Genomic DNA, 15,840 nt, shown 5'->3' with positions numbered 1-15,840 from the left:
GGATTTCCATTGGAAAGACGATACTTCAAGCACTACGCAATTCTCAAGCACTTCTATCTTGAATCAGAACTTCTTGTGGGATTATCTTCAAAACCACTGCTGGTAGTATATTGCTCTGTCCGGTGACAGAATCCGAGCAGGGTCCTCCCTCCACCGTGGACTTTCGGAGAGACGGCGGCAATGGCAAGTCTCTCGAAAACATGCATGATTAAAATCATTGAATTCCACGAGATTCCAAAAAATCCGGATTTCAATATGGCATGGCTCGTATTATGCCTCTTCTGCAGGACCTGGGTCTGGTAGGGCACGGGAAAGCTTTTCAAAGGTTATGAACCCATGATCAAATGGCTGTTTCGTCTATCGACATATTAGTTTTCCTCGATGCATTGGCCCTAAAATACACGCTCTGACGATGAGCTTAGGCTCCTTGTGCAGATAATGCCAGCCAGAGAAATGTGTGCTTACGAGTGAGTGATACCTTTCTGCTACCTGCCGTGGCTGGGCTAATTGAAACAGTTATATCTTTCTTTCTCCGATCACGGGGCCAAAAGACACGCAAATTCAAGCTTCAAGGACGTGTCGTTTCAGATTCTGAGGACCAAATCGACGACTGGAATCTGGCCTTTAATCCCCCCGTCTGTACACAGGAGGGCATTATCGCAATGGTTCATGGTTGCCGCTTCATTTCGGTCATCGACGCTTGCAAATTCCTCTATCAGTGGCCAGTGAGCGTCAACATCGGGTCGGACTGATTGTTATCTTCCCTTGCGGACAAGAGTCTTCAAAAACGGTGCCATGATGGGTACATCAATTCAGTTCCCTACGTGCAAAGAATCATGGACTGTAAGTTGAAGGAACTTCGTGAGTTCTGCCACGCGTACATCGATGATGTCGTTGTCGTCTTTGATACGTTTGACAATGACAACCGCAGAGGGCATTCCTTGGTTTTTCGTCCATCACTTTACTTGGACAAGGCATCCATCGCTTCGCATGGTCTACCGACCGATAACATACTGGAGAGCGGACCTCAGATGAGCCAGAATAAGGCTGCATTGCATACCCATCCCGGTTGGTTTCGACATACCACCAAGTTTACAAACTGCATTTCTACCTTGATTCTTCATGCACACATCTACCCGGATCGTGATGCGAGAGTGTCTGATTCTCTCGCGTTTCATCCTTGACTGAGATGCCGAATTAAGCGACGTTGAGAACAGTAGCCTGTCCGAGAACATTGCAGCGATCACTGGGCTCAGAACGCCATCTTCGCCAGACCCAGTTGATGTATGTTGAGCAGTTAACCACGGGGTTCTGACACAAATCAGGGATTCTTTGGGGTGTTACAGTACTTAACAGTACCCATGTCCATGTTGGAAATGACATGAATCTGAAGGTCAACGCCATGCCACTTAAAAGACTATTTCGCTGGTCTGGACACCGAGAAACGCCAGGGTCATCCCGAGTGTCGCAGGACAGCAGATCAATCTGTTGTCAGATCCGAACAAGACATGCTTGGGCCAGCAAATTTCTACATGCCACAGAGTACGAAAAAGTTCAGAATTCTGCTCGGCTTTGCAGAGGTCCGCGTGGAGCAACGCTCTGAGATATTATTGGCCAAATTATATTCCTGGGTGCCGGCCATGCGACAACGAGTTTATATCCGACGCCATTGTTATAATGATCTCTCTACTGAAATTGTTAGAGATGGTCCACCATGCTAGTAAAAAGGCAGGTAGAGAAGACACCATCATGTGGGGAATAGCTGCGAATAGCTTGGAATGGAGTATCCTGCAGCTAATAGCCTAGGTTCATGACTTCTTTCTTGATGTATGCTGGTCCGTTCAAGGTTGTCGGTCTGGTAGACGGTTCTTCGGAGACGTTTGAACAGTCGTGCGGTTCTTATATAAGAGCAGCGGGGGTCATCGAAGCCGATTTGTCGTTGCCAGTCACAGAGGACAGGAGATATTGGGGGTAGCGGCAACATTGACGACATTGGCATCGCGTCACGTAAACTGAACAACAGATGAAGACAATTCCTTGATAGTGGTGAGCCATCGTGGACAGGAGACATCCAATGTCGCAATCAGTCACCTCGGTCAATACGTCCACATCATGGATTCTTGTCATACAGACAGCCGTCTACCTTATTCGAAATCACGGTGCTGAATATCCCGCATAGATATCTACCTATCCAGTCTGCAGTTGTTTCTGCCGCCGGGTCGCTTGGGGGATTCTCGCTCTAGGGATACTGGTATCTGGGACAGGATTTCGGTCTGCTTTTTATTTCTGGACATTTTAATTTTTCAACCAGGGGAAACTGCGTTCTTGTCAACATATTTGGACCAGATACCTGTTCCCTATCCTGATTCCTGGGACAGGTTAATTTGTGTCATCCCGGATCAGTTGGATCTACCAGTGGCTGCTACAGTTAAATCGATCAATGAAGGTGTCATGCAGGAGGAAGGAGAGTTAGTCTCTAAGCCAAAAGGCAAATGGCGTGCCACTTCTGCTGGGAATGACAGTTCTACACGGCCCACAAAGAAGATCAAATCGGCGAAAGTTATTGATGACTCCGATGAGGCCGACGTCGACAATGAAAGCTGTCTTACTTCTGATCATGATTCTGACCTTGATCATACTGAACGTCGACCTATCTTGATACCTTCCCTGCTATTAAGCAGCCTCGACAGGTTAATCACTGGCAGGGTGTTGGCTCGATCACAAGAGTTTTGCAACATCGCTGTCACACTGTACAGAGTGCCAAGAGTCTCGACGGACTCATTGGAAAGGATATGTCCCATGTCCTTAGTGGATACTAGTGCATAAATGTGATCGATGTGAGGGCATAGATATGCCATGTTGAGTCTTCCGCGTGTTGTACCTTAACTACTATCGAAGGACCCGATTTTAATAAAAATATATACCTAACACCTCTTCGTGGATGTAACTATGCATAGAGAAACAAAATGACAATTAAATTATGACTCTGAAATGTTGATCGAGACCTCCGTATTGAAATTGGCAGTATATATAGTGGCGCCTTCGTAGGTCTCGAAGTTTTTTTCATCACTTGAGACTTCAGGCTTTGAAGGCAAGAGATTGGCGTCGTGAAGGTAGGACAGAATAGGTATTTTGCATTCAAGACCACTTTTGATTTTTTTTTTGGTTTCAAAATATATTTTACAAGTGGTGAGATCACACGTCGGTGACAAAGGCGAAGTAGAAGTGTTCTTGGAAGACGGCTGTCATATTTATCATGGCGTCAATCCGCATCCATAGACTAGAAACTTATTACACTAAACTTGAACAAATGTCCAATAACAAATAAAATCTCTCGTTCTGTCTTTCTTTGTTTATTTATCTCCAACTATCATTAAATAACAAAGCCATGGTTCCCTTTTTTTTAGGATTTTGGGTATGTAGTATAATGTATCAAGCTGCTCGTCTCTTGCGCTTGCTTCGCTTTTTTTCATGATTTTTTTCTGTTCGGTGGTCTTTTTTTCAGCTTTTTTTGGAGCGGACCTTTCTCTCCATCAGTCAAGAATTCCGAACGATGCAGGTATTTCCAATATGTAATCCCGCTCGCGTATGTGTACATCGCACATGGGGAGGGTGAGAGAATGAGGCCACATTAAAAGGTCTGGATAAGGGAGAAGAGGGGATGTGCTGGGGAATGAAAGGGGGAAGTAAGGGGAAAGTGAAAATGAACAATCGAATCAGCCCCGGTCCCTGTCACTGCATGGACCGCAAGGCATCGCTAAACTGAGAAATGAATTTGCAACTCCACACATGGCTTTGAGAAAAGGAAAAAAAAGAAACGGGGGATAATCTCAAAATAAGAAGAAAAATGCAATCTGACTCGAACGGCTCGCGCTTGCAATGCTAGATATATGAATAAAAGAAGTAGATGCAACTTGGGCGAACCCAAGAGATGATGAGATTGTAAGAGAACAAGAAAATGGGTATGCAATTTTAAAGGAAAATGACACAAGGAAATGGGGTCCCAGCAGTGTTCTTACAAAACAACCGAACTGGGTGGTTGATTCAGAGTTCAATGATAGACGATAAAATCATGTGAAAATATTGCACAATATGCAAAAGACAAAGAAATGGAAGTGGCCATATATCGTTTGTCCAAGATACTGATCCACTTCAGAAGAGGTTGCTTTCCTCATTCAATTGGCTTAATTCAGTAACCAGTGCTGAATCCCATCTGAGGTTGAAGGAATTGTTGTGGTTGAGTAAATGTGGCCTCCGGCTGATAGACCTGAGAGCTCACATACTGCATGCTAGGGGGAGGAGTGGGAGACGGGGAGCAGGCACTGGTGCCAGCGACCCCCTTGACGAAGTGGGGGTTAGCGCCGTTGGCGTAGGCCTCGGTCTCCGGTGTGATTGGCGGCGTGATATAGCCATGGGGCATGCTCGAAGGGTGCGCCTTCTGGGGGGTAGCAAGACCCATTTCACCCTCATACGGCTTGGACTCCGTAGTGACGTCCGAAGGAGGGCTCGGAGGAGTGTAGCTCGCGATGGAAGCCTGGCGGGCCAGGAACTGCTCCAGGATCTTGGCGACCCGAGAGTAGTGCGTCGACGAGTACTTCCTAGATAGCACCTGAGAAGGCTGGTGAAGCTGTTGGGACAGGCCCACCAGGGTCATGGAGTCGTATTGCGAGGCCCATTCCGTGTGGCGGGGCTGCGGCCGGTTGAGAATGCAACGGGAGAGCGCCAACGAGGCCCGGGCGAGGTCCGACGATGGCTTCGAGACAAATTCCCGGTGGAACAGGGAGATCTCCGAGATGTACAAAGCCATGTGCTCGACCTCAGGGTCGTAAGGGGTATCCAGGACGGCAACCTGAAGGAAGCTGTCCACGGTGGGGTGTCCAATGGTCCAGCCCAGAGTCTGCAGAACATGCCACTCCATCTGAACGAACATATCGTCATCATACAGGGAGCAGCACATCGACTTCAGCTCCTTGATGGTGGGCACGCGGTCCTTCTTGTCACCATACTTGGCCGCAATGAGCAAAGCAGCACATCCGACCAGCTGGTAGTGCCTCTTGTAGACGACACGCTTGGAACAGTATCGATCAAGGAGGTTGATGGTCAAGAACAGCGTCGAGGGAAGGAGCTGGAAGGCGGTGTGGGCTTCGATGAGGAAGTCCAGCAGGTAGGGGCGCATGAACCATTGGATCTCGGTTTGAATATCGATGGATTCGACGTCAGGAAGCGTGGTAGCCTATTTTGAGAATAGTGCCGTTGGTCAGCTTTCAAATAACATTTTCGACCTGATGCCGGCCAAGGCAGTTGTGGAAGGGAGCACTAACATCCATGTCCAGCATGTGCGACAGAATGTCATCACGCAACTCCTCGCTGGCCACTCTGGACAGCTCGTCGGCAATGGCATACTGACGCTCGCGAGCGATCAACTTGGCATGCTCCTTCGGGTCCATGCGAGGTGCAGGGAAATCGTCATACGATTCCACGAAGAAAGTATCGCAAGGCTGGTAGCTGGAGGTAGGACGCTTCTGGTAGGCCATGATGTCGAAAGTGGTGAAGAACACAAGCAACAGATATCAATCCCGTTATTATTAAAAGAGTGTACCTGATAGGAGACAATGTCTTATCAGGGAACGACGGAATTAAGAGAGTGACAGTCGTCAATGAATTAGTATGGGAATAATGAGTGGAATTAGTTGGGCAATATTAAGGAACGGCCAGCACAAAGACGAGAAGTCCGAAATACTGGAGGTAATAGAGTGATCAGACAACCAGTGGAGACAGCCTCTTGGGTGGCCGGAGCTATTAACAAAAAGATTATTAGTAAAGACGTCAGGAAAATAAATGATTAAAAAAAAGATAGTATGAAAGGGTAGTAAAGATCGAACGAGTCTGGAAAAGACAAGGAAGACAATAAAACGAAAGTGAGAGAACGAGTGGTAGGATCCAAAAGAACGAAAAGAAAGAACGTTGAGGATGAAAGGGGAAAATCTCCAGGGGATGGAGAATACTAACCCAGATAAAAGGCCTTCGGGCAGAGGGCACGATGCAACCCTTACCGTGACGGCGAGTCTGGCATCTAGGCTGGGGCAAGACGCAGGAATGATCCGTCAAGTTGACTCTGGAGGATACCAGTCCAAAAGGCGAAGGACGACTGAACGTCTTCGCCCTAGGAACCAGTGCTTGAACTTGCAAGTCTATGTGCACTCCCGGAATGTGGAACGGGACACAGGCACGAAACCCTGCCAAGGGATAGGGAGATCGTCAGGGGGGGAAATGAACATGCAGGCAAAAAGAATGATCACACAACGTACGGTTATTGGTTCAGTGTCTGTTCGTGTCGACGTTCTTGTACAAGATCGAAAGGCGACGATGTGAGGTAGGTTTAAAAAGCCCGATTCCACATCGAATGAACGGAGTGAAGTCGAGGCCGGATTAAGAGAAAGAACAGAAAGTCTCCTAATAAGCGTCATGGACAAAGTCACGTTAGCCAACCAATCTTCTCCAATAATCGGATGCTTCCTCTATCATTGCGCACGAGACCAGGATCTTGAAGGGTTGTTGCGGCATCCGGGGTATGTGATGGGCTTGGATCGTCAATCCCCAAATATGCAGATAACCCTACACATTCTTCCCACACACACCCTTGGGCGACCCCTTTAATCGACTTCCATGAAAGACAACAGGTTGCTCCGGTTCTTGACGGCAACATAATCCGTTGATATATTTCAAAATCCGTGCAGGAAGGACATGATCTTTTGAACCCCTTTTGATATCTGTACGCCTTTCCGTGCCCCTTTCACCAAGCCATTGTCCATGTTCCAAAGCGGTCGACCAATTGCTTGAGCCAATGCCACCTTTCCACGCCATGCAGAATGACAGGTATCGATGCAATGAAGGTTGAATCCATTGTGTTCGTCTTGGAAGCTTGCGTGCCCGAGGGGAGGGGGGTCGAACTGCGGCCAACTTCGGGGGTCTCAACGAGCAATTGCCGAATCCGCTCTCGAATTTGATTTCACCGGGTACTCGAGGGAATCGAATATTGAAGCTCACTGATCTGAGTTCGGTAGAAGAGCAGGAAGGTAGGCCAGATATCATTTCGATTGTCCGGCATACACGGGCCATTCGCACGCCATGAAGTTCGGAAACGCAACACCCGGAAGAGGGGAAGGGAATTGACAGAAAAGGAAAACTTTTTCTCTCTCACCTCGCAAAATATCACAGCAAAAACCAAATCATGTACAATGCAAGCGGAACAACGAAAATAACGGAACCCTTCTTGCTGCTCTTCTAACCGGCAGGAGCTGAATCAGGGGAACTAACTGTCGTTTCCGGATCGGACGGCGGCAGTCAGATAGGGGGGAGGCAGGGAGGAATCGCCGTTTGAGTTAACAAACGTCGACAAGGCGAGGGACGTCGAAGCAGGAAAGCTGACGGACACGGCTCGACTGGAGAGCTGGTGCAGCGGGCAGAAGATGAGGTCGACAGATATAGGAATATCGTCAACGGACTCTTGTCTTGCGGCCTGTAGACCAGTCTCAGATCTCTCCGAAAGAATTGGCGGGCGGCAGGTGAAGGGGGAGGAGGGGAGAAGGGAGGAAAGGGAGGAGAGGTGAAGATAGAAGAAAAGGAGGAGGAGAAGAAAAGAGGAGGAGTTGGCTCTCTCTCTCCAGACGGGTGTAGAAGAAGAAAAGAAAAGAAGAGAATAAGAAGAGATGGGACGAGCCACAGATAGAAGGCTCTCGAGAGGATCGCTGCAGGTTAGCCTGTCCGTATCGTAACCGTGACGCCGGCGGTAACACCGTACGGGATACAGTAAGTAATTATCAGTAAGTAAAAATAATCAGTAAGGTCCGTAATTACTAAACCTACTGAATACCGTACAGTCACCGTTTCACCTCGTCTCAATCCATCCCTCTCGACCCGTCCGGCGTTGGCTGAGAAGCCCTACCGACGGCGGCAGGCTGGTCGTCCCTCGAATTGACATTTGGTCCTAAGCACCAGGAGGTCCTAAGACACCCTAACCCGACAGATTGACAAGGTCGAAGCGACGCTGTCTCATGTCTAAAATCCCAAAGGCCAACCACCAACGCTTCTGCGAACACCGACCCGTGAAGAGGTCGGGCGCAGGGTTTAATCAAATTACCTCATCTTACGGCGAGTTAGTCCCAGGATTCGAGCTGCTCCGGCGGTAAATAATACCTAATAATTATAATTATAATAATAATAATAGGTAATATTTGTCACTCGGGCGTCTCCAACAAAGTACGCCCTCGATACCTCCTATTTCCCACGCCCTCACGCGGCCTGAGCCCGGAAAACAGTGGCCCTTACTGTAAGACCCTTCGGTGGTACTGCGTACTGCAATCCAGGTACCGTACAGTTCCCCGTCGCTGGGCTTTATGAAAATGAAAATACTCCTCCATCCATTTCTTCGACTCCGTAGAAATCCTTTGTCGTGCCCATGAGGGGTAGTCTGTAGATACAGGTTACGGTGGAATTGTTAAACATTTTTTTTGTTGTTTTAATTCTTTATTGCATGGTCGCCGACCTGGGACGTGGAGGGGGCACCAATCCCTGGATTCCTATCGCAGTAAGAGACCAGGGAGGTTCCAGGTTGCGATACTGGCTGGGAGGCTATTGCCACCCCGTTTAAGCCCTTTCCGGCTCTGCTCGTATATAGGAGGCAGCCAGATGAGTGGCCTTTGTTCGCCCGTAGGGGATGCCACCGAACTCTCTAAACTAACCTGCACGGCGTCCAGCACCAGCACTCCTTCGGTGGGCTTCGGAGTGGGGTGATCTCCGTCGGTGTCGGCCAGTCTTCACCAGCCATTTCGCTCCCTGATTCAGGCCAGGAACACCTCGGGTCCTTGGCCTCTGGGAGTTTTTTCCCTTTCCTTCGTTCCTCCTGCGTACGTAAAAACGGAGGACGGATAAATCGTCCCCTTCCATTCGCATCCGTCATGATTTATGCCGCTTATTACATACGGGGTATACTGCGTAGGATCATCGCCTTCACTACTGTAGAAGCTGCGTCACTATAGCCACACTACTGTGGTCAGTCAGCATTGGTGCTGCCACCGCAGGCTGCACCACAGTTAACGAATAATGATAATAATTGCAATTATCGAATAATCCATCACAATACCACCAATATTAATACGGTGTAGTTGACGAGCAGCGAGGCCTGCTAGTCATCCGACCATATTATTTAGTATTCAGTATTTACTCCAGAGTAGGGATTTAGTCCCCATGCGGCGTCCACCCTAGCAGAACGGCGGTAGAAACGGTGACACAATATGGGCAATAGTCCTCCCTCCTACGTAACTAACTCAGTCGCTACTCCGGAGGGAGGACATATCAAACGAACTACTCCGTAGCAATCAATCATTCATCCCATGGTAGCCCTACGATTTTTGGTCCCGAAGCTGCACCCTCAATGCTCTGTCGTCGGCCGCCTGTCCTTGCCTATCATTGACCAGGGATCATTTGTTCCCATGTCTTTAGGTCGGACAACCCTGTCTAGTCTAATTCGAGCATAACATCAAACCGGCCTGCGATTCGACGACGGGCTCTTGGTTGCCCACAAAACTGCGGAGTTGCCGGCCTGGTTTTTTAATTTTTCTTTTTTCTTTTTTCAGCTGCTGACGGCCCGTAAAGTCGACTGTGGTTCGCATTTTACTCGGCAGCAGTCCAGAATCCACTGTATGACCTGGTATGGGACTGTACGTACATACAGTACCTGCCGCTGTAGGCAAGTCTGTACTCACGTCGGTCGCGTCCCAGCATCGTCGACGGGCGTCATTGACTGCTGACTGGCTCACCACCGGAAAGCCTCTGACCACCGTCGATTTGCTCGCGTTTCTCCGCCGCAGCCAGTCAACTTGATCGACTCCCCTCATCCGAAGAATGTCAAACTCTGTGCGCCTTCCTCGCAACCTTCGCCGCCCGTGTCTTCTTTGTCTCGATGCGATCGGGCAATTCTAGAATCTGCCTCCGCGCAGATGGGTAAGAATGGTACTTCGCGGAAGAATGAATGAATGCCTGAAAGCCTTTTCAATCCGTAGAAAATATCAATCCCAGAGCCACCAGGCGTGTCAAGAAGATAAACACGGCAACAATCCATGGTACGGCCGAGGCGTCTATTCGCGTGGATTCGGTTCCATGGGCGCGTCAACACGGTCAGGGTTACTACGAGCTTCTTGTACTTAGTTACGGAGGGGACTTATGCAACAATTGGCATTGGGTTGCAAACCACATGCAGGGGGCCAGAAATCTTCTTTTTGTTTGGTATTGACGGCCAAGGAACGCTCTCCGGACTATCGATCAGCTCCCAGGGAAAGGGGAGGACGGCGTGATCAATCTGTCCTTATATCAACAAAAACTAAGGCCGATGGGTATGGAGGTACAGGTGCCTTCCATCTCTCGGGCCCTTTCCAGCACACGCACATCCTCGCGTCAATAGTCAATCGAGACCCAATCGAATCGACGGTGTGGCTGTCAATCCCAGGACATGTCATTCGATCCTGATACTCGGAACTCCGCTGGCTTTGTCTTGGAGACTGCGGGGAGAATACCACCCTCAGTCCAGCACGACATACTCCGGAGTACTACGTAGCTCTCTGCTCCAAAAGGATAAACTCCTTGCCCAGCATCGATTCTCAAACGGAACCACTTCTTGCGTCGTGATGGATCATGATTACGACCAAGGGATTCCGGGCATCCACCCCCCGCAATATCGTGATCGGCCAACGGAGTCGGTGGATGCGTTCAACCGTTATGGTTAACCAGTGACACGCAGTCCTGTAACAGTCACGTCCCGGGATGAACTGGTTGCGTCTATAATTGTCGACGCCTCTCGTCCAGTCAATTGGGTTGCGCGCTTTGTACAGTCTCGTTGGTCTCGTCGGACGGCGCCGTGTTACCTCGACGGTTGACTCCTTATCTTGGGGCCAAGTACGACAATATCGCACGTCTACGCAAGGGAGTCAATTGACTGGCCAGGAGGCGACATTACATCATCTCACTCACTGACTGACTCGATGGTCGTCGTTGACCTTCGCCATCGTCAACTCCGTACTCCATCTGACGGTCTTCGCCACACCGATTGTGGGGAAAGGCATCAGATCCTGGGTCCAGAATATCGCAATAATAATCAGCAGGACGCGGATGCAGGATTCCGCAGCACCGCCAGGCTAGTCACAATTCACAAAGCGTATTGCATACATCCAGCCTTTCCCTCTTTTTCTCCCAGAAATCGGCTGTGGCTGATGTGGCTGGCACCTTGGTTCCTTGTCATTTGTCCCTCTCTTCTCTCTCTTCGCTTCGTCCCATTGCCCGGTGGCTCACTTACGCTGTATCCCTGCGGCCGGAGCTTCACTGTTCAGTCGTAACCTGCTCCGTAATGGATTTCGTGGGGGGCTAGCCGATCGTTGCCGCCAGCAGACTTCCTTTGTCGCACCGGGTCGACCTCGGAATGCATGTGCAGCTCATCCGTGGTACGCTACCGTGCCAAATGGACCTCTTCTCGCCGGAGTTGCTTCGAAGACGGGAATGCTGCACATCCATGCCCTTCTAGATTCGTCGAATTCACGACCCAACCGACCCCTTGTCCTGGATGGTATTTTTCTTAGCCTTAGCTAGTGTCATTGTTGTTTTCCTTTTCCCGTGGAAGCATTCATCAACGGATCTATAGCCTCGATTCCCAATAATTAAAACTCCCACGCCGTTCAATCAATTAAAAAGGGGGCAAAAGGGGCACTGCTAGCAAGGATGTTTGTCTTCCCCCAAGCCTCCCCCATTTTGAGCCGATCGCGGATTTTAGCAGCCCGTATTTATTAATACTCGTGTAGGGGGTGATCGAGAAGAACAAAAAAAAAAAAAAAAAAAAACTTTGACAACGCACCAGGGAGGAGAGGGGGAAAGGGCTGAATGAGGCAATCGTAGGATCTCCCTCCTCGAGCCAGTACGCATGTTTCCTGTCATGCAAACATTACTCATGGGCATATCAAAAAAGGGGGAAAGCGGTTCATCTGATGAAGCAACTGTGCCCCGAAGTTGAATCCCGAAATCCCTTGAAGCGTCTATCACGTCTCCTTGAAACTGCGGTTGCAGAATCGCTTGATTTTTAGGTTTTCGCCGGCCCACCAGATCGGTTGGGATTGGGAATATAATAATATCGCAGAAGTCTATCATGCAGCTTATATATCTGGAGATCTGGAACATATCCACTCCCCCCAGCAAAAAGACCCTCGCAGCCCAAGTACCAACTGAATCGCATATGTAGGAGCAGGTTGATGATACATATACAGAGCCACACTCACCCTACCACAATCTCATACAAAACTCAATTTCTATAACGCGACCACTGCATCGCATCCCAGGGTTGCTAGGTAGGAAAGCGCCCGCCCGCCCGAGTAATGCTCATAGACCCCCAAGTCTACTACCCCTTGCGGCGTCCCTGCACCGACCATCCATCTGCGCGCCTGCGCAGGATCAAGGGATTCGCAAACTATTCTCTCATTTAACTTGCAGCTGTCCTTGCACTGTGCCGTGCATTGCTTTTCGTTCATGCTCTTCGTGGTCGTGGTTACAGTAGTTTAATCGTCTAGGCCCCGGGGACAACCGTGCATGCCTGCCCCGTCGTTAATGGGATTTCGTGTAACCTGCGCCGTCCTGCATTGTCATCGTCCATACCCCATGCAAGGGCATTTTCTAGATTATGATCATTTGCATATCGTTATTTTCGGGGTGTGGGGATGTCAGATACATATGTATGTATGTGTGTATGTTGGTGTGTAGTTCCATGAAACGAATGCGCCGGGCAATTATTTCGGTTCTGGATATAGAATGGAAACCTACCTCACCTACCTAAAGCAGGTTGGGATGTATTATTTTTAATTTGTCGGTATGGTTGAGCTGAAGATACGTCCGGAAACCTGCGAAAGTACGAACGAACTCCGGCCAGAAATACATACAATACCCGTACGGGTGTTTAAACGTCGGAGAATGGCAAATGGGTATTTAGTATTTAGAGTGGCGCGCCCGCGATGTATCCAGTATCAACACCAGAACCTCATTTTTCGAGATCGCTCGCCATGATATCACCACTGTAGCGAAGTCGATTATACGACGGACAGAAGAAAGGCTTATCTGCCATGCCACTGGTCTGTAAACTTTCTTTCACAATTGAGTCCCCATTCTCTTCTTTATCCTCATACAATACCCAGGTAATCCAACTCGGCACCACCATACAAAGAACACACCGCATTCGGGTCTCTAACAAGACAAGACGACCAAACAACCCACTGCGGATCTCGAGGGTGAAAAAAAATTATATCCGACCGTTCTCCTTTCCCAATTCTGAATCCCGCTAGCTGAAGCGGATTTCCCGGGCCACATTGCGTTAATCACCTTGCCACAGTGCGTCCGTTCCAAACGCTTTCAAGGCAGCAGTGGAAACGGTTATATAATGCCGGTGTGCTGCCTGGTCTCTTGTGCGTAAGTGTAGGTTTGCAATGGACTCTCTGCCTGCCTGGCAACCTAGGTACCAGTAACCACCGATCCAGCGGCCAGTCAGGCCGGGCGGATTTCACCGTCCTGTCGTTATTAGTTATCGTTTACTCCGGACTCGTTGAATCCTTCGTATGACTGCGAAGTCCGCACGACCGACACAAGTACGACAGAATGGATTAATTATATAATAACGCTACCAACGGAAAGGATGTTGCGGGCCCCGCTGTTCCGACATTCTGGTCCACTCTTGGTTTTTTTTTTTTTTTTTTTTTCTGCACTTTGCTTTTTCGGGGGTACGAGTAAAGAACGAAATTGCTTCGTTTGCGACGTAATAGGTAACTAGCTTCATGTTCACTTATTAAGCGATGGGCTCCGTACTCAATATTAGGTAGTACGGAGTATGTATGGCGGTCGGAACGTACCATATCCATCCATGGTGCTCTGTATGCTGTTTGTGTTCGATACCGACACTTGCTAGTGGACTTCGTCATATACAGAAAGAACTAGTAGGGCTGTATCGTCTGGATCAAGTGGATCGAATAGCGCAACGAGAGAAAAAAAAAAAGTGAGAGACGGAGAGAGCAGGAAAGACAAGCTGTCAAATACTGGTTGACGGTGTGGGCGAAGTATTCTAGAAGGATTAAAGAACATTACGTGCCTGTCTGCGTCTACGAGGGAAAGACGAGACATGATAACTCTGCTGCATATCAACCCACAATTTACACTCCCTATACTCTAACTTACTAAGGGAGACTTGGATCAATCAAACCCTACAGGTCTTCCCGGATCCAATAGCTTGTCCTGGAGCAGCGATCGCTGCATATTGCGTTTTATGCATCAAGCGTCCAGTCTACCTGTCCATTCAATTCAGTACCACTACCAGATCCTGTTCCGTTTGTTGCCTCTTCGTGTCTTTTTTAGTCTTTACCCGAGTCTCCATCGTCCGGTTTTTTTCGAGTCCCGGCCACTTTTCCTGCGGATTACTCCGTACGCCTACATTAACGGGTCCACTCCGCTTTGCCTGCGATGGTTCTTAAAGTCAATCGACGGAGAGTATAGTGTGTTTTCCACGGTGGTGGACGAGGCCTTGCTTGAAGAAAATGATCGGTCCCCAGGATGACTGAATGATCTGTAGATGACGTTTACTCCGTAGTATCTCACAGCCCTGGAACTCAATACTTCAGAGTGTTCGGGGCGGGGAGTCTTCTTACCGAGCCTAGATGCAGAATGCCAAGGCGAGCGAAAGGGTATCACAATCCCGATCTCGAAACCCTTCATCTGCACGTCGAGATAAAATCTCTTCGCCGGCGCACCGCTCGCTCCTGGACCCTTGAGGCATTTCTCACCCTACGCCGCGAAGTCCGTAGTAGTCCATCCGGCGTATGCATCGAGATGGATACCGCAGAAAAATCTTGCAAGAAGTGGGATGGGCGATATCCACGTTGCCCATATCCAGATCCAGCCGACCGCGGGCTAAAGATGAAGGGAGAAACGTCCAGAGCCAACGAGTGCGCCGAAACGCGAAAAAAGGTCAGCGTCGCCGAGACAATATGACCTCTTCCGGTATGGCGGTCTTTTTTGCGGCGGGGGCGGCGGAGAGCCTCAACCATGGTTCACCATTTTCTCCTCCTGCCTTAGTTTTCGTTCTGACGGCTAGCCGGGTGGGTGGTGTCCAGTTTTTTCTTTCGTTTCTCTGTCTTATTGATGCCGGGCCTTCCATTGTTCCTGGGAGCTACGGAGTAAGGTACGGAGTAGTATTGACAGAGGGATGAGGCGGTCACCCGAGGACAATACCAGTCAGGGTCTATACATCCAATACCTGTACGTCTTTACTCCTTAGGTAAGGTACTGCCATACCGAGATCATGTACCCGTACCACACCAACCTGAAAGCGGTTAGAGCGAGATAGGAGTGGGTCCCATTGAGCGTAAATAAACGACTCCACATTCAACCCCAAAGCTAAAAAAGAAACCGAAGAAAGAAAAAAACGATTATTCAGCTTTTGCACTCTGCAATTGAAGGTCATTTCTGCGGTGTTTCCGTTTGCTGAATGAATGAGCCTTTTTCTAGTGTACGACAGATACATATATAAAGCAGCCCAGTGGTCAATGCCCGCTTACCCATGGTCACACCGTCACAGAAGGGCAGGGTACCGAGCTTTCCAAGGCGCGTGGAGATGCAACACACTCCGTAAATAAACTGCGCGTTTCTGTGTCCTTTTTTTCACCCTGAGTCTTAGCCAGACCCATGTCGTCATCGATTGACTTCGCGTCCCACGTTTCGGGCGCCCGGCCTGCTCGTTGTGGTAAGTTGACTTGCGATCATCGAACC

General features: G+C 49.2%; 2 protein-coding genes across 2 annotated transcripts; both read right to left on the bottom strand.

Annotated features, from left to right (window-relative positions):
- Window positions 1–4,189: 4,189 nt before the first annotated feature.
- On the bottom strand, window positions 4,190–5,534 carry P170DRAFT_365260 (G1/S-specific cyclin; the record flags this gene model as incomplete). The annotated part of the gene is made up of 2 exons (XM_024844693.1): window positions 4,190–5,233; window positions 5,322–5,534. 2 exons carry the CDS (start codon window positions 5,532–5,534, stop codon window positions 4,190–4,192), a joined length of 1,257 nt encoding a protein of 418 aa, XP_024700848.1.
- P170DRAFT_246348 (uncharacterized protein) lies at window positions 5,467–7,215 on the bottom strand. The gene is made up of 3 exons (XM_024842988.1): window positions 6,620–7,215; window positions 6,309–6,453; window positions 5,467–5,796 (listed from the first exon to the last, which is right to left on the bottom strand). Exons 1-3 carry the CDS (start codon window positions 7,117–7,119, stop codon window positions 5,758–5,760), a joined length of 684 nt encoding a protein of 227 aa, XP_024700847.1. The 5' UTR covers window positions 7,120–7,215; the 3' UTR covers window positions 5,467–5,757.
- Between the last annotated feature and the right edge of the window lie 8,625 nt (window positions 7,216–15,840).

This window comes from Aspergillus steynii, assembly GCF_002849105.1.
Source record: "Aspergillus steynii IBT 23096 chromosome Unknown P170scaffold_7, whole genome shotgun sequence".
Lineage (NCBI taxonomy): Eukaryota > Fungi > Ascomycota > Eurotiomycetes > Eurotiales > Aspergillaceae > Aspergillus > Aspergillus steynii.
Note: the sequence above shows the minus strand (reverse complement) of the source record. Positions and strands in the feature narration are given on the sequence as shown.